We start from the raw sequence: 20,259 nt of genomic DNA on the forward strand, positions 1-20,259 counted from the left end.
AACACTACTACTAATACTACCAACAGTATAGCCACTACTACTGGCAGTATTAACACTACTATTAATACTACTGACAGTATTACCACTACTACTGGCAGTATTAACACTACTATTAATACTACTGACAGTATTACCACTACTACTGGCAGTATTAACACTACTATTAATACTACTGACAGTATTACCACTACTACTGGCTTTATTAACACTACTACTAGTATGACCAACAGTATAGCCACTACTACTGGCAGTATTAACACTACTATTAATACTACTGACAGTATTACCACTACTACTGGCAGTATTAACACTACTATTAATACTACTGACAGTATTACCACTACTACTGGCTTTATTAACACTTCTACTAGTACTGCTAACAGTATTACCACTACTGCACCCACTACTAGTATTGCTAACAGTTTAACTACCACTAATTCCACTACTACTGGCTTTATTAACACTACTACTAGTACTGCTAACAGTTTAACTATCACTACTACTGTCTTTATTAACACTACTATTAATACTACTGACAGTATTACCACTACTACTGGCTTTATTAACACTACTATTAATACTACTGACAGTATTACCACTACTACTGGCTTTATTAACACTACTATTAATACTACTGACAGTATTACCACTACTACTGGCTTTATTAACACTTCTACTAGTACTGCTTACAGTATTACCACTACTGCTCCCACTACTACTGGTTTTAACACTACTAGTAGTGCTAACAGTACTACCACCACTACTACTACTACTACTGACAACAATACTACAATTACATTACTAATAGTATTGCAGACAGTATTACCACCACTAATAACACTACTACTACCACCGACAGTACTAACACTTCTATTAGTAGCAACCTTCACTTCTACACCTTGAATTATTCTATTTTATTCGATGATTATGGAATGTACTGCTATGTTTGATTTTGCTGACAGCACTAAACACACTGGAACATGATCCAAACTGAATACTTTGCTAGTCTTTACTAGTCTCAGTCAACTTTGCAGAAAACATTTTCTCAACATGATTGAAGGTGACAAAGAAGCCTTTATTTTGACTATACAGCAGCAAACACTTGTTTTCCCATAAGCATTAATGAGATTAGTTCAATTTTTTTTAAAAACGCTAACAAAACTACACTGTCATTTCAATGAGAAATTAGATCAGTGCTCTTCAACACAAGTGCTTAAATAAATATACAGATGTTAGTTCTGATATAAAATAAACTATGAATAAAAATTAAAATAACTGAAATAAATAAAATCTACATCATGGTAAAATATATTACAAGCTCAAGAAAACAATAAAAAAAAGTGCAGGAAAACACAAGAGCTTGAGGAAGAGGAACGGAGAAAGACACACAAAATGCTCTTCATCATCAGTGCCACATTAAAGTTGAAGCTGTGTGAAGAGCCTGTGAAGACTGTGACCAGAACACATGCTGATATGGAGCCTCCTTCAGATGGATTTTAAATGACAGGAATTTCATTCTAGGTCAGCATTAAAAAGAAAAGAATACTTTGATTACATCTATCGACTTCATCTGCATTCACAAGAGATGGACACTCACGAGTTATCTTCCAAGCCAAAAGTGTGGAGATTAGACTTCAGACAATTATAAACAGACACTCACTTAGATGGATTTACATTCATACCAATAACAGATGCTTTCGCCAGTTTGACAACAGCATAGTGCAGCACAATAAGCACTTAAGACTGTAGAGACTGTACTCTTTGCAGCACTATAGACCACAATATTCAGGATGAGCACTTTTAGTTTCTGCTTTAGCATCATTAGCAGCAAAGAATATTTTAGAAGCCGTTTCCATGGAGAAGATGGAGACCGTTTAACCACATGAAGCCAGTGTGTGCTAACAGGGCCATGCACTTATGGACAATTCAGCAGAAAATCTGAGGTTTCATTGAACTGTATGAATTTCTAGCTCAGAACTTGTTGAACAGTTGATTTACAAAGCATTAGAAATGACTCCATGACCTAAGGCACCATACTGCATACTCAGCACACTTGAGCAAAGCGTCTATTCACATGACAGCTGAAGGGCTTCTTGAATAGATATGTGTCGAGTGGTTGTGCAGTTCAGTATGTATGTATTCCTATTTGTCCCCGATACAAAAGAAAAAATAAAACAAACAAACAAAAAACAACAAAACATATCAATGCAGGGACGCACTGATGTAGGAACAGTGGACATTTGCTGAGATCAGATCTACTTGAATACATTATATGGGGTTAGAAATGCAGCAAAGTTACTAAGGGGAAACATTTTTGCACAGTAACCCAGCACCACCTAAACGTTCACTAAAACACTAAACCCACCATATGATTCCAATATCATTGTGCGTCCCTAAAACCACACATACATACACACCCCCACAGACATACACGGGACTGTCAGGAAAGTAGTGCATTCAGAGATTTACCACCCCTGTGCTTGGACCCGTGCACTGCTGCTGTGTGTGGTGTCCCTGCTCTAACAAACGAACTGATGCCCTTGTTCACTTTCTGAGTTCTGTCAGGTGTGTTCGAGCAGGGAAACCAATTAAACCACAAAGTTAGGCAGTGTGTGGGACTGGACACGGGTTGCAAGGTTCCTTCTTCTTTTCCGACAATAAAACCAGGCGGTAATCTAGCTATGAAACACACTGATTCTACTGAAGCTGAAATGGTCTGACCAGAGAAAGTCATGTAACGTATCATGTATGTGATCTGACAATGCTGATTCATGCAGGATAAAATAACTGTGTCAAATTTCCAAAATCCAACAGATAGCCTCCTGTCATAGCCTGGATATACATGGCTGCATTACATGACAGGTGCCATTCAATAACAATAGCATGTCACAGAGCCTTGAGGGATGTAATGAGAGGGATACTGGTTAGAAACTACTGTCAAGGGAGCTCCAGGTTTGGTGAAAAGATTATTACCATCAGATGGTAAAAACTACAAACTTTACAGATTCTTACTGGAGTAAAATTAGGGATCTTGTCAGTATTTGTATAAATTGCTGAACTTCTACTGGTAAAATGTATGGAGCCCACAAAAAAAAAAACACGACAGAAAAAATAATTTTTCTATAATGAGTAAACAAAACCTTCCTGCCTGTCAGCATCGCATTATCTCAGGAAGATTATCCTAAGCTCTTGAGATAATTATCCCAAGTCATTCTTCATTCTTCAGTGCATTACCCACTCTCTCCTGTAGAAGGCACCAAAACACTGCTCATGTTTACTTCCCAAACCATTGTTTTACGTTCAGGCGTGCTAGTTGTTGTGTATCTGTGATGGGATCTTTTACAATGGAAATTAACTGCTATACACCAATCACCCATAACATTAGTAGACAGGTAAAAGTAACTAACACTGGTTATCTTCATCTACAGTGGCATCTGTCAAGGGGTGGGATACATTAGGCAGCAGGTGAACATGAAGGTTTTTGAAGAAGGGTCAATTTATGATTAAAACATCAGGTAGGTCCTGTGGGGTGTCTCCTGATATGCAGTGGTCAGTACCTAACAAAAATGGTCCAGGAAAGGAACCGCCTGTGAACGGGCGACAAGGTCATTGGGACCTGAGGCTCACTGATGTGACCCATGGAGACCCCACCTTACAGAACAAAAAGGATCTGCTGCTGACGTCTTGGTGACAAACACCACAGGACACCTTCAGGTCGTCTGGAGTGCATACCTAGAATGGTCATATTGGTCAGATATGTTGTGGCGGCACAAGGGGGAACTACTCAAACTTAGGCAGGTGGTGTCTGTATTGCGGAATGGTATATTGTACACTGTTTAAACTTCACCATGAAGAAAGCTGTAGCTGTAGCTAATAAATTAAAAAAGCTCACATCACAAACACACAACTACCAGCAACCTGAAGAACAGAAAATGGGCTTGGGGAGATAACAGTGAATGACGTATTGGTACCATCTACAGGGCAGAGTGGGAAATGCACTGTATTTCTTGAGACAATTAACTTGAGATTTGTAATAATAATAATAATAATAATAATAAATAAACAGGTCATTTTTTTACCCATTACCGAAAAAACAATCTTTTTGCCCCTGTCCTTTTGGGGGCTCCATAAAAGCGAATCCAGCTCAAACAGGACTTCAGTTGAAGTGTATCTTCATTAAAGAGTCTCTGTAATCTTCTGACACTAGGCAAGACGCTCTGGAGTTCAGCAAGGTCACCTGAAAAGGCCTGTTAAAAACATAGCTGCTACTATATACACAATGTTCACAAAGAGAAAGCAAGCAATAGATGCTGTTAGAGAAGGAGAAAAAGAGTACATAAATAATAAATAACATACCATCTCATTCACACACACACACACACACACACACACACACACACACACACACACACACACACGCACGCTATTTACATTTTGATCCACCTAGGTGAGTTTGTTCAGTAGAGTGAGATGTGTTGTGTTATCTCCCCCTGGTGGTAAGCTGTGGCTCTACGTGTTGTGAGTCCAGAGTGTAACTGTGCGGTCAGCGGAGGAGGACAGGAAGGACAGGTGCTGAGGATGCCATCTACACTGGATCACCTTATCGCTGTGCTCCCCTACTACAGTCAAGGGCAGCTGCTTCGTAAGGTCACCTATACACACACACACACACAAACACACACACACACACACACACACACACACACACACAGTCAAACATATATACAGAAATCAACTTCCACATAGGGACAGAATAATTTAAAAAATAGCTTCATGGGACAGGCCTTAAAGGTGGTACACGTTAACTGTGTGTCTGTCTGTCTGTCTCAGACATCATTGATATAATTTCTTCCTCATGTTATTCAGATCGGTTAGATCTCTGATGCAATTGATGACAGGGTTGTGGGTTCGATACCCGGGCTCGGCAAGCTGCCACTGTTGGACCCTTGAGCAAGGCCCTTCACTCTCTCTTCATTCCCGGGCGCTGAATTTGGCTGCCCACTGTCCTTAGTTCACTAGTGTGTGTGTGTTTACTACCGCAGATGGGTCAAATGTGGCGGACACATTTCACTGTGCATAGTACAGTGACAGATACATGCACCTTTACCTTTTACAACATATAACTATTTTGATGTTATTTAAAGGTATTTTAAGATTTGCTTTCTTATCCACATACATTGCAGGAGGCATCAGTAGCCATCTTTTACCAATCTTCAATGGCCATTCGGACTATGCTAAACTACACCAGTAAACAACACTACATTGGTCCGCCTCTGTGATACGAGTAACTTCGTAAGTCGCTCTGGATAAAAGTGTCAGCTAAATGTCATAAATGTAAAAGTAAAATTACTATTAGATCTGTGTTTTTGGATATGTATTGCTGTGATAAATAATTACATTAAAAAATGAAATCACATTTGGGTTGAGCTGGCTGAAAACTGACATCACTAGCTAGTGACACTTCCGTGAAGTAAATTTACAAATTAGCATTTTAGTCAGTTCAAGCTTCATGTGGGCCGCAGAAGCTTTTAAGGTTGGTTGTGGTGGCTGTGAACCTGCTGTAGATGTTGTGGTGTTATGCAGTTACCTTGTAGGTCAGTGATGATGACCTTGGCGTCGTAGGAGCCGGTCAGGAGGTAGTGTGCTCCGGGAGAGAAGCGAACAGAGCGGACGTCGCTACTGTGGGGACGATACGTCTGTACCATTCGCCCCCCTCTGATGTCATACAGCATGCAGGCACTGTCTTCCTGTCCCGTGGCCAACAGACGTCCACTCGGATCCACTGCTACCGAGGCTACTGGACTACCTGAAAAAACACACAGACACAAAGGGGAATTTATGAGGTATTCTGGGACAAAAATGACTAAGAATACCACCATCAATCAATAAAATGAAATAATTGGGTTGTGGATCTGTGTCATTCAGGATCTACAACCTATGTGTCCCATATTATCTACCACAATGTCTTATTTAACATTAAACTGCATATTAGTTATTAATCAGGAGACGTTTAATTGGGGAGGCTACTAATTGTTAAAGACCTCCGAATTAGTATTTTACACCAGTCAAATTAGAAGAGCTATCTTCACCCAAAAGGGGACGGGGACTTGGATGTGCTGCTCTTATCTATAGCTTGAAAAGGCAGATTTATGCAAAAAAAAAATTTATATGTTCTTTAAAATGTTCTATGGAGCAATTATTATGAAACTAATATAAATTACAAACTGAAAGAAAGGCTGAACTGAAGTGTGCAGGTATGCTCACCTGACCCATGGAAAGCTGTGCCCACTACTCTCACACAGCTGGGAACACGCAGGTCCCAGAAGCGCACGGTTTTATCCTGCGAGCCAGATGCGATCATCCAGCCTCCCCACGTATACAGAGACAGAATATGACCTGAGAACAGACAGAACAGACCGAACAGAGATGAGTCCTGTCACTACAGGACACGACAACAACTGAGCAAGAGTGTGCGTGTGCGTATCAAGACTGAGAAGAGACCTGTGTGTCCGCTTAGAGCGTGTAGTCCCTGTCCTCGCTGGCAGTCCGTGGTGTAGATGTTGCAGTCTCCTGCTCCAGCACTGATTAAAATAGACCCTCCACTCTCTGGACCCTCCATGAAGGCCAAGTCCCGAATAGTCCCATCATGCATACTGAACTCCAGATCAGGACCTGAGGGAAGGAGAGAGGGAGAGCGAGAGAGAGAGAGAAGACAAATAAGAACAAATAAGTAGTTAAATAAGTGACAGAAACGGTGGGGAACATGGAGGCAAAGAGAGGGAAATTAGAAAATTAGAAAAGAGGAATAGAAACAGCGTGAGAAACAAATAACAAAAAGACATTACATTACACAGCAGCTGAAAGCCTCAATGTAACACTAGAATCTGGAAACATCTTAATAGCGAGAGAGAAAAGAGAGCAGGAGAAATAGCCTCTCTCGCTCACCTGTAGCGTTGCAGGTGTCTGAGTTGAAGGGCAGTACTTTGACGTATTTGTCGTTGGAGCCGGTGGCCAGTAGCTGACCGCAGGGGCTCCACGCCACGCAGTAAATCGAACCTTTATGATGCTTGTTTCTCTTAAATCGCACCACCGGCGGCTTAGACACACTAGAGCCACTGAGACACACACACACACACAAAGAAATTACAGTTATCCAGCTTGAAACTACAGTGTAACAGTAGCAACTTCCACAAATGAACTGCAGCACAGAGTTTTAGAGTAGCTTAGAAATAAACAGTGCAGGCTGTGCTGTTCTAATCAGCTCTCTGGAGTGTATCAGTTCATGGCCTTTTTACATGCAGGCGAGAACCTCAAGTAGCTTACGGCAGCACTCGCCACCATCACATTAACCATCTAATTAGCTTGCTAACCCACGGTGGTGAACAGAGCGACATGCTTGTGTTTAACTTAAAGTTTCCCAGGCCTGGTCCTGAAGTACCACAGACACCTGATTACTTTAAGGAAGCCCAGTGTTAACTGACTGTAGTCATCACTGAATTTCTGGTTTGGCTAATTAACGCTTCATTACGGTATTCTAGTCTATTACATTTAAAAACACATGAATTACCACAGTACAGTAGAGAAAAAAGGACAGTAGATCTTTCTAAATCACTTGCATGCATTTCTCTGTTTGGATTTTGTGTGTGTACCTGGTGTCGAGAGTGTCGGGGTAGGCACACACACGCAGGGTTTTGGAGTTGGAGCCCACAGCGAACAGCCCGCCGGAAGGATGGAAGGCCACAGCACGCACAGCCTGAGTGTCCTCCAGAGTACTCACTGCTACAAACTTTGCCTTACACTTCTCTCCCTGACACACAAAGACAACATGCATATGAGTGGTCAGCCGATCAACAGCCAGTCATTAATGCACAACTAAACGACTGTTTTGATAGCGAATAATCTGTTGATTATTGAAATGAATAATCGATTAACAGAAGTTTCTCTAGATGTTCTGTAGCATTGTTAAACGTCGAGTTTCGTACTGAGGTTGCAGATAAGATTGACTCTTGGAACGGTCCACCATGCAGGTTCCTAGTAATACAGGGTTTCAATATGTCTCACCAGTGATTTCTTGCTCATCCAGATTCATTCTGAACTCCACAACAATTTATTGTGCATTAGGTTTTACTGTTTTATGTTTGTGGAAACTGGACTACATTCATAGTTCCAGTAACTGGACTAGACTGTGGACTACATTCATAGCTGTGGAAACTGGACTACATTCATAGTTCCAGTAACTGGACTATATTGTGGACTACATTCATAGCTGTGGAAACTGGACAACATTCATAGTTCCAGTAACTGGACTAGACTGTGGACTACATTCATAGCTGTGGAAACTGGACTACATTCATAGTTCCAGTAACTGGACTACACTGTGGACTACATTCATAGTTGTGTAAACTGGACTACATATATAGTTCCAGTAACTGGACTATATTGTGGACTACAATAATAGTTGTGGAAACTGGACTACATTCATAGATCCAGTAACTGGACTATATTTTGAACTACATTTTTAGTTGTGGAAACTGGACTTCACTGTGGACTACATTCACAGTTGTAGTAACTGGACTACACACAGGGGTTCACTAGTACAGCCTGTTTTTGAACACTTACTAAATCTGTAATACTCTGGTATTATAGAGTATTTAGTATTATTATGCTGTATTTATATATGCTTGGCCACACCCTGTGTTGTCTTTGTTGGTCAGTCAGTCAGTACGGCTGACTGGCTGCCTTGACAATGGCTTGGCAAAAAGCACAAAGGTCTCTGTTCCCATTGTCCCATTCTCCTAATCACCATTCCATGCCATTTATCTCCTTTATTATGTTTTGTGTGTATTTTCACACTGAGACACGTTAGTAACAATGAGGATGTTTATTTATACATGTCTTGTTCATTGCCTGCATGTAAATCCAAACCCTGTAATAACAGTTCAGAAAAGGGATTGGTCTGGTGGGGCTGTGTGCGCTGGACACAAGCCGAGAGGATTAGGAAACTACAGTAATTAAACTAACACCAAATCCTCCAGAGAAAAGGAAAGAGAGAAACGTCGAGAGAGAGGGAAAGAGGGAGGGGTGAGAGGGGGAAGGCTGAAAAAAGTAAACAATAGTGACTGCGGTTATGCATATTACTGTAAGCCTACTGTTTTACTGTAGCTATTATTACTACCACAATATTGTGCTATTATTATTATTATTATTATTAATAATAATAATAATAATAATAATAATAATAATACTATGTAATAAGTTGTAATTGAAGCAGCCAGGATGTAAAAGCACACATGTAGTTGCATGCTAACTACCACAGTTACATACACAATGGGCTGGATTCCCAGACAGGGATTAAACCTAGTACTAGACTAAATTTTACTTTTAATGGAGAATCACAAGACTACACTTGTAACCTGTCTGGAAAATTAGCCCAAAATTGGCCCAAATAAGTTGTAACCATTGCTGACACAGATGTGTAAATGCACACATACAGCTTGTCTAGTCCCTGTAGAGAAGTATTGACAATAGAATTGGACTCCTAATGCCAGGTGTGGGCTAGAGGGGTATAAAGCTCCCAGAAGTAAGATGTGGAGCAGTGGAACTGTGTTCTGTGGAATGATGGTGTTCCATTCAATACTTTTGGGGAGGAGTTGGGGAGTTAGGTTTGAGGTGAGGTGGTGATCAACCAACATCCTGATCACACCAACGCCTATGCTGCGGAGTACAATTAAATCCTCACAGCAATGCTCTAAAATCTAGTAGAAAGCCATCCCTGGACAGTAGAGACAGTTACTCCAACAAAAGCAGGATCAGCTATTTTTAATGCCCTTGATTTCAGAAGAATCAAGCAATCAGCAAATTTCCCTATACTTTTGTCCATATAGTACATCTATGCTTGTTTAGATTACCAAAAGAAATAAAGTTAAAGATGATACCTTCCTTTTTTATTGAAAGTAAGATTAGTTAAAATAAATGTAATTTATTTCTGTCTTTTACAGGTTTTTGGAAATAACAAAAAGGGAAATACAGTGTTTTAGATTTGATGCTTAGAGGATTTGCTGGCTTTTATTTAAAAATTCCTTCCTCTATCAGAAAAATGTACCCCAGGTCACTGGCTGCGACATAAGCCCACTGCAAGACTGATCCACTGCCATGCTTAACAGAACAACCAGAACAATCTACAGGACCCTAACCAGTCTGGCTTCAAAGCGGCGCACTCTACTGAAACTCTGAGCGCTCTCATCACAGTTCCAGTGAAGCTCCATGCAGCTAAATCTGCCAAACTGTCATCTGCCCTAATTCTCCTCAACCTCTCTGCAGCTTTTGACACAGTGGACCAGAAGATCCTCCTGTCTATCCTCGTCGGCCTTGAAATTACCCGCTCTGCATGGGACATCTGCAGGGACGCTCATACCAGATAACATGGCAGGGAGATTCCTTGTAGTCTCTCCAATGGCGTTCCACAAGGCTCGGTTCTTGGTCCTCTTCTTTTCTCACTCTACACTAGCTCTCTAGGTAAAGTAATATCACCCAATGGATTGTCTTACCACTGTTACGTTGATGACACTCAACTCATCTTTTCTTTCCCAACATCTGACACACAGGTGTCTACCCGTATCTCAGCATGTCTCGCTGACGTCTCTTCTTGGATGGCGTCTCACCACCTCAAACCTAACCCCAGCAAGACAGAGCTGTTGTGCATCTGCTGAACCTCACAACGATCTTGCCATCTCCTTTAAGAACTCACTGGTCACTTCATCTACAGAAGCTCGAAGCCTTGGTGTAGTCATGGATGATCAGTTATCGTTTGATGATTGTATGATAAGTCATGTTGCTTAACGTAACTCGGTCATGCAGATTTCTCCTGTACAACATCCGGAGAATTCGACCCTTCCTCTCTAGAGAGGTCGTCCAGGTGCTTATTTAGTCTCTTGTCACTTCCAGACTTGACTACTGCAACTCCCTTCCGGCTGGTCTTCCTTTGCACACAATCAGGCCCCTGCAGTTAATCCAGAATACAACCACATGGGCTGTCTTCAATGTTTCTAAGTTCAACCATGTAACTCCTCTGTAGAGTTCTCTTCACTGGCTTCCTGTAGCTGCTGCCCGCATCAGATTCAAAACCTTGATGCTGGCCAACAAAGCCAACAATGGACCAGCCCATCCGTCCTTGATGGCAGTGGTCAAATGCCGATCAGTACCAAGATCCCTTCGAGCTTTAAGTATAGCTCGTCTTGACCCGCCATCCCTCAACCATCCAGGCTTTTTTCTGTCCTGCACCGAAGTGGTGGAACGAACTTCCCCTGGGTGTCCGAACAGCAGAGTCGCTCGCTGTCTTTAAACGCAGACTGAAGACCAACTTCTTCCGAAAGTACTAGTGTCTAGGCTTAGATCTTTGAATTTTAGTCTATTCAAGTCATTCCTAAATGACATTAGCAGTCAAACAGAGACTTTTTTATATTCCTTACTTGCAATTTTAGGAGCAATTCTTTCAGAGGTTTTCTTGGTCCTCCCAACCTGTTATGCCAATCACAACTACTGTTTTGTTGTAGTTATTATTAGCATAGGTGTATGCTGACCACAGTTACATACCTCTGCTTCTTTAGTGCGTGTCAGGCTTCCATCACTCTGTCCTTCTTTCTCTTTCTGTATACTGCATGACAAAATACAACAGAATTATCTACATTGACACTCTTCTCATGCATATCCTTCCTCTAACTTTCCACAAACACCTACACAGACGCAGCACAAACATCGCAACAATATGACTAATTACAACTGTCTGGTACCCAATATGAAGCCTGCTGCACCAGTTCTGTTTTGAATAGAGCATGGGTCATCTTTCTCTTTAGGCTGGAAGTAAGAAAAAGTTCAAACTATGACTGCAACTAACGATTATTTAAATAATCGATTAATCTGTTCATTATTTTTTTACCCCGATTAATCGATGAACCGGATAAAAAATACATTTCCATGTCATTACTTAAAAATAGAACATTGAATAACAGAGCACATAAGTGTGTACAATAATTCAATAATAATAGATTAAAATATTAAATTAAATTTGAAAATTAGACAAATTTATTCATAAATTAAAAAATAAAGAAATTAAATAAATAAAATAAATAGAGAAAATTAAGTGCATTGCAAACACTGCACTGTATTGAAGCGAGGAGTGAGACAGAATGAACTGCCTTTAGTTTGTATGTAGTGTCTTCACTCATACTTAAAACTTGAAGCTTAATTATTAATTACCACCATTGTGTACAAGTTACATTTAAACAAAATTAAACATAAAAAAAATAAAAGTAGCACACACACACACACAAACACACTCCATCACTGTCATTGTCCATCTAACAAGCTGAACCTCCTTTTCTGCATTGGTCATGTTTCATTTTTTGGAACGTATTTTCTTCTTGATGTAAAACTTATTTTGAAGATTACGCCTCCGCTCCAGCTCGCTTCGCTCAACACGCTCTTATTTATTATTTTTTTCCAGCGTAGACGAAGCGCCGCAGGTGACGTAAGGCGAGTAACAGAAATCGTGCAACACTTTGATTTGATCAATTCACTGTTGCAGCCCTAGTTCAAACACTTTCCTTATTATGCTGTTATACCACACAGCAACTGTAGTAATGGTAGGGTTTACTGTTTAACTGTTTATGACAGTAGAGGTGGGCAATTAGAAGACTTTTTTTGAACTGCAATTGAATTGAAATTGTTTTACTGTGGTAAGCAGTATGCCAGTATTAGTTTAGTTCAGCGTAAGGGATCCGGTGATGGGGATTTGATGTTTGAACAATAAATAGTAAGAAAATATTTGTTGGCCTCATTTTCACATTGCATTTTGGTCTATTTTGGGCATTAAGCTGCTACTTGAGACATTACACTTTGCAATGTGTTAACGCCCCTTTTTGGGCTGATTAAATCACACAAGCGTTTCAGAATCAATTTTACATTTTTGTGTGGACCAAGACATTTTCAGCAATGCTGTAAAGATACTAGGGACACAAAGCCACCACACAGTCCTCCCAGTTTAGTGTGTGTGCCAGTTTTACCACACCAGATCTTACCTCTGGGACAGCACAGGGGATTCAGTGGGGGGCTGTACAGCTGCTCGTGCTCCAGGTCTCTGAGGAGTGCTGCTGGTGACTGCTGTCCCCTCATTAGGTTGCGTGGTGTCTGTGTCAGCCCCTGTTGTTACGCCCACCTCTCCCCCTCCACCATTACACTGTAAAGACAGAGCCTGAACCTCCTCCCCCAAATCATCCATCCCCACATTCAGCTCCTCAAGCTTCTGGATGGACCTGCACACACACACACAAAATAAGGAAAAAGTTGGTAAAAATTTCTAATCCTGTATTGTTGCAGGCAGGCCCCTGCCTTCCACATGCACATGTTCTGAACACGCCCAAAGCTTTACACTTTTTCTAGCAGCCAATCTTTGAGACATCTTCTAAGACATGTAATAAAGCAATAGAGCTGTGTCCTTTCATCACACTGTTTGGTGTGCCCCCGGCAGATACCCCCTTGGTAGGTGGGAAATCAATATGTTGGCCTACTGCTTTCTTCTGGTCGAAGATTGATATTGCTAAAATGGAAAGACGTTATTTCACCTACATATACTCACTGAATAAGAGAAGTCATATACCATCTCAAATGGGAAAAGGCTAGATACACTAGCAGGGGGTCTACTATTTGGCAGCCTATCTTAGCTTTTTTACCAAGACTTGCTCATAATGATTGTTAAGGGGCAAGGTAATACAACATTTAGAAATGTAAAAATATAAAATAAATACTTCTCAAAACCTGTCCTGACAATCAGCAGACATGGGTTCCTCGAGGCAGCTGTCTAGCACTGGTAATTAAAATAATGAATGCCCACACGGCCGGCAAAGACTATATCTCAGTTTGTAATGTAATTAAATGGTAGGTAACAGAAACAGTCCAGGACCAGTTGAGCTCCTAAAAACCAAGAAAAAGTCCTAAAAGAGAACTGCCAACCAAACCCCCTGTGTGACTGTAAAAGTCCTTCAGGATGATTTAATAGAGAATGTGCACAATTAAACTGTGCAAACTCTATAAAACAATAACCCTCTTCCTTTAGCAAAAAGAACTGGTTACAAAACAGGTGAACATCTTTCAAATAAGAACTGAAAGACCTTCAAAAAAAATCATTTATAAGCTGTGATGCTTGCCAGAGGGGATATTACTAAGTACTGACAATGCAGGGTGCCCAAACTTTTGAAACAGTCAAATATGTAAATAAAAGGGTAATCTTGATTGATGGAGCACCTTCCACCATTACAGAGAACTCAGTTCCACTACTCCACAGCTCAGTGCTGTGGGGGGGGCTTTATACTCCTCTAACTCGCATCTGGCATTAGACATGGTGCCAATAGGTCCATGTTTACTGCTCCTGAGAGTCCTATTCTATTGGTAGTCCTCTATGGAGACTAGACAAGTTGTGGTTGTGCACATTTGTGTCAGCAATAGGTGCAACTTAAAGAAGCTGAATGCATTCATTCGAACATTTCTAGCTCACAACACTTCTAGCTATCTATTTGTCTCTCTCCAATGCCACAGTAACTTGACTCAGGCATAACAGTCTGAAGCCTGTCTGAAAATAGAAAAATGTTACTAATTACACATTATTATCTCATCAGCCTTTTTTTTTTAGGGATTTTTTTTACTGGGAATGCAAAGTTTGGATAAAAAATTGCAAGTCCCATCTAACCAATACTAATAACCATGACAAATAACACTAAATGCTAGTTCTAGGCCGGACTGCCTTAGCAACCTACTCTACATTTACCACTACCCGTGCTCTCTGTGGAACCAAGCAGGTATCCAGGTCAATATGCTCTTAGCCTACACTACATGCAAGTTGCTGCATTACTTTTTCTTCATCCTTTCCTGGCACTTGTGTGGAACAAACTTCTGTGCCAGTGAAATTGTGCGATTTGCATAAGAGTATTACACTAATCTGCCATTTTATCATAATTAGCTCTCAGATCTCACATAACGAGCGCTCAGATAGGATTTGGTAATTGAAAACAGTATGACAGATAGCAAATGATCCTTATATTAATAAAATACATGGTTAGTCTATGACAATGATTCTCATTTGTGAAACAGCTCTGTGTTTTGGGTGGCTGTGTGGGCGTGTTTATATTTATATGACCTCATATTCATACATGTACTTGAGTATGCTTTCCCTGGGGGAATCTCTCCCCTCCTCCTGTTCCCTGGATTCTTAAGTGCACCATCTGGAGACCCCCAGGTGGTCTTCTTATCGTACTCCTCATCCCCGCTTTCATTAGCTACTCATTCCTCCCTCCCTTTCTCCATCCCTCTCTCTGCCCCTCCCTCCCTCTAAAATCACAGAATACTACAGCATGAGCGCACTTCATTACCAAAGTTACTATGGTTACCATAGCAACATATAATTATTATTACAATTATTATTTTTTTTTTTATTCATTTATTATTTATATCACTGAATTTTTGGACATATGAACAGTTCATGTCATGAGTAATGAAGGTTCATCATGTGACTGTGCTGACAGGACAATGAGTGTTTGATCTCTTCTAATCCGTCCCTCTCCCTCGACCCTTCTGTCTCTCTGCATTATTTATTGCGCTATCCCTTAACAAGGGCATCATTTTTGGAAGCCACAGAATGCTCTTTGTTAATTCCAAAATGTAGCAATTTCTTGGAAAATGATGGCAATGTGTTTTTGCATTAATAGGACTTTGTGGGGTTTGTGGCTCACGAGTACATCGAATCTAAAAATTGTACTTACTAAAGTTTACTATAGGGTTTGCTTTGTCCTACAAAATGACAATATATGAAGGAATCAGTCTGCATAAAGAATGTAAACAGAGTTTATTTAAGCAAGAACATGAAGAGAAGATGACACATCCCTACACCTAATAACTGGGGTTACAAATACAGTCCAGCCCGCTCCCCTCAGTCATAATCTAATCACCCACTACACTGCAAGCTCTTCACAGGGGTCATGAGGTAGGCACCTCCCTTCGCCAGTGTTTTGCTGAATAAAGCCCACAACACTTCTGGAAGACTCAACAATGAGGCCTGCCGTCCTAGAACCACTCTCCTTAAAGCTCACTTGCGGGCCTCACTTGTGACTGAGGCGGTACCTAGCACCACTGGTACTATTGACGCATGCTACAGTGCCACCACTTCCATGTGGACTCTACACACTACAACAACTGAACAGACCAATAGAAATGCTCTAAAATCACTTGGAATAAACTCTTATTTTTAATTATGTTATTTTACGTGTGCCTACTGTCACACACGCATAATATAATTACTTTTTTGTTGCATAACAGCATTTCGGTATACAGGAAATGCAGACGTGGAATGAATTTTAACAGTATACCGAATGAACCGCCATACAATCCAGCACTGAATTTGAGCATGATTTTGAGAGCGCTACAATCATGCATGTAATTTTTGGTGAACAGTACAGCTCCCTGCATCAGCTGCAAGTGGACCAAAATGCATAGCATGCATAGACAGTGGAACGGAATGGTTCCAACGACGTTTGCTCATATAAGCAAGTGATTGCTACAGGCCACTGGATGCCGTGAATCAGGTATTTTCCCCAAGTAGTTAATTAACAGTAGGCATAGGCAGCTCAGCAACATAACGGTCAACGATTAGCCCATGAATAGCACAACGCTTTACTAACTTTCATTCTTAATTCACTGAGATTTTCAGTGGATTTAAATCCCTCTCTATATAACGCAAAATTAATTAAGCCATAATCAAAATTTTGCCCACATCGCCTAGTCTTAATCATGCAGCACGATTGTGACTGACCTGTTGAGGAAGGTCTCTGTGAGATTGTGTTTGGCAGTGGGTGGAGTCTCCTGTTGTTGGACTCCACCCTCCAGCAGCATCTGCTGGTAGAGCTGTCTCTGCTGTTGCTTCTGCTCCAGGTGCTGCTGCACCCGCAAACGCTGCCTGTAGAACTCCTGATACTGCTCTGTGGAGTCCCGCAGCTAGACAGAGAGAAAAATATGAGAGAGAACAAAAATATGACAATGATAATCACAGGTTGTCCTTGTTAAAAACTGTTTAACCATACAGCCTCAGCTGGACTACAGGCTGTAGCACAACTGCACTGCACAGAGAAAAAGAAAAGTTTTAGTGTTTTCATTTGCAAAAAACCCAAACACAACCAGTACAAGAGAGTATTACAAATGAATGAGCATCATGAGATCCATGAGTCAGATCCGTGGTCGCTAAATGAGACTGACGACATCATGAGTTGAGCTGTGCTGACAGAAATAAACACAGCCAGGGAATGTCCTGTGGAGTCATTCAGAAAAAACTGTGATGTCACACTCACTGTATGCCGGGGTAGCTGCCATAATTAGGTCTACAAGTGAACACAATTAAACAGTGTGCCATGCAGGGATTGCCGGTCATGATCTCTAGGGAAGTAACAATTCGTAAAATTCAGAATTCAGCAATACAGAACAGAGCATAGTCTTGATTTAATATATTTTAATTCAGCAATTTATATGAAACTATAGCTGTGCTTTACAGTGTCCTAATTTAACACTTATCCCACAAGCATGTAAGTGTGAAAGTTGTAAAACTTTAAAAGAGCTGTGAAACAAGCCAATTTCTACCCCCACAAAACTGTTGCGTACTGGTCACATGGTTATAGTAAGACCATTAAAAGCAGTAGTGATAAAAACAGAGCTCATCATTGTCTCCACAAGCCCTTAGTAAGAAGGAATATCAATGTGTTTCATCCTGGGGGAAAATAACAGGGTGGTAAAACAGGCTGGTTAAACTGCATCTTTGCATTTTCAGCCCCCTCTACATCAAAGAACAGCTTCAAGTACTAAATAATTACATACTATAGCACACATAATAGTCCATAACTAGTAGGAGTGCGTGTGTTTGTTTATGCTGACTCAAAAAAGAAGCAGGTGGAGTCTTGATGTCAGGAAGCTAAGGGAGGGAAGATGGGGCAAACCAACTGGTTTCCTCTGCTGTGTGACTTCACAGCTCAGGAAGAGATCAGTGCCCTGAATAAATAATCTCCCTGTGCCAAAAATTTACAACACTTCTCAAGAATAGCTACAGGCCCCAATATACGATATTGCAACACTTTAGCTACAGTTTGATTGTACTGTGATATAAAGCTATGGGATATATGTAAAAAATATTAGAATTTAGCCGCAGATTATTCCTCTAATTTAGTTTTAATATTTTATTTAGCATTTACACAGGACTACACCTCTTTCAAATGTGTACAAGCTGTGTGTTATCCACTGCACTATCCACTGTGTTCACAAAAATAACTCCACAGACAGAAATCTTGGGCTCTGTTTACACCTGGTCACTTCATGCGTCTTAAATATCAGAATTATTTGTGGATAAGGCCAAGAGTCACGTTATATCAGTGTCCACACATTCAACTCTCCATGTCACATTCAACAACCAAAATCCCTCCAAAACCCCAGCAGCACAACGAGCAAACCTGCATGATCCGTCCCCTCTCACAGCAATCTGATTTCCAGTCTTTAAATACTATATGGACAAAAGTATCGGGACATACACCTCTTTATTCAGTCCTGTTACCACAGGTGTATAAAATCAAACACTTAGCCATGCAGTCTGCCTTTACAAACCTTGTGGTGTGGGTGGTTATAAAGAGCTCACTGAATTCCAGCGAGGTACTGTAATAGGATGCAACCGTTGCAAGTCAGTGTGTTAAAGTGGAAGCATTCATGAACCACAGCGACTTAGCTACAAAGTGGCAGACCATGCAAAGTTACAGAGTGAGGAGCATAGTGTATAATAGTCTCCAACACTCTACTCAATAACTGCAGAGTTCTAAACCTGCTTTTAGAGCTGCAAAGAGGGGGACCAATTCCAATTAATGCCTATGGGTTTAGAACAGGCTGTCATAAAAGCTGCTGTAGGTGTCCCAATACCTTTGGCCATATAATATATGTTTTATACACAGCCAAGCAGTGGTTAACATCTCAAAGACCGGTAAGCCGAGACACACAGATAATAAGCTTATAGTTAAGAGTATAAAACCACAGGGAACCTAAATCTGTGTTTGCTTCCTAATTAAGGTAATCCTGCTGTTGTTGGCACACAATCCATAACAAATATACCAGGACCATTCTGCAATTTCCATCCTGGGATCGATAAGGTATTTCTGATTCTGAAACATGACCAATGTTTCGTGCAGACTTCCCTCAAAGTGGCTCGTGAAAGCATTGCCCTCATCAATCTTATGAAATGTGCATATGTATTCTTCTACAGCAGGACTGGGCATTATGTTCTGTTCAAAATGACAAAATTACGTAATTTAATGTGAAATTTGTATCTGAAAACAAGATAAAGATAAAGTTCAAACATACCAAAACATCTGCAGCTCTTTGTATTGTGTCACATTTCTGGTTGCTATTACTGCTATTAATTTTGATTTGATGATTTTAGAGAACACTTGTTACAGAACATCAGAACTTTTCCAGGTTTGAGCTTTAAGTAGTAATACACACCTGGTAACACATGTCTGGACAATGTGGTACGCTTCCCTTGTGGTTCTGATCATTTCTCTTATCGAACATTAACATTGAAAAACAGTGAAGTTTCAACACAGTTCTTTCATAACAGGCCTTTTACTCTTTGCACCTGGATGTGAGAGATTACCAGCTAGGCCAATTGCACCCGCTTCTTTCAGAAAATGCACCACGTCTCCTAGAACATTGTTGCAAGAACAAACATTTTGGTATTCGCATGTCAATTGATTTAGTTTGAATTGGAACAAAACAAAAAAGCAAAGTAAGAAAGTCAGCTCCCACATCATTCACATAGAACTCAAGAAATGGACTGGACACAATTTTTGGAACCCTCAACTTAACATTTGGTAGAGCACCCTTTGATAACAGTAACTGAAATAAAGTTTCTTACGCCTCTCTACTGGAATTTGTGACTGCTCCAGGTCTCACAGGTTTGAACTGCTGCAGTGTTAAGATCTCTCCACAGGTGTTCCATAGGATTTAGATCTGGATCTTTAGCTTTTTGAGCTCTGACGGATACCCAGCTTTCTGACACTGGGCCCTACGCAGTGCTCCAAAATTCTTTCATAAAAAAGCCATGCACACGGTCAAAGCATCTATTGCCAGAAGCAGCAAAACAACCACAAAACCTCTTTAAACATCCAATCTATTTGACCAGATATTAACATT

The 20,259-nt window shown here is 40.6% G+C and overlaps 1 protein-coding gene across 1 annotated transcript in view; it reads right to left on the bottom strand.

Annotated features, from left to right (window-relative positions):
* Positions 1-1,054: 1,054 nt before the first annotated feature.
* The window catches only part of wdr47a (WD repeat domain 47a), a 29,882-nt gene continuing 10,677 nt past the window's right edge, over positions 1,055-20,259 (bottom strand). The window contains exons 7-15 of the mRNA XM_072668899.1: positions 16,856-17,037; positions 13,077-13,310; positions 11,593-11,653; positions 7,650-7,807; positions 6,946-7,115; positions 6,502-6,672; positions 6,265-6,396; positions 5,588-5,806; positions 1,055-4,652 (exon numbers count right to left, since the gene is read on the bottom strand). Coding sequence (XP_072525000.1) covers positions 4,510-4,652; positions 5,588-5,806; positions 6,265-6,396; positions 6,502-6,672; positions 6,946-7,115; positions 7,650-7,807; positions 11,593-11,653; positions 13,077-13,310; positions 16,856-17,037 — 1,470 coding nt within the window. The 3' untranslated portion in view covers positions 1,055-4,509. The remainder of the gene's footprint in view (positions 4,653-5,587; positions 5,807-6,264; positions 6,397-6,501; positions 6,673-6,945; positions 7,116-7,649; positions 7,808-11,592; positions 11,654-13,076; positions 13,311-16,855; positions 17,038-20,259) is intronic.

Source organism: Salminus brasiliensis, chromosome 23 (assembly GCF_030463535.1).
Source record: "Salminus brasiliensis chromosome 23, fSalBra1.hap2, whole genome shotgun sequence".
Lineage (NCBI taxonomy): Eukaryota > Metazoa > Chordata > Actinopteri > Characiformes > Bryconidae > Salminus > Salminus brasiliensis.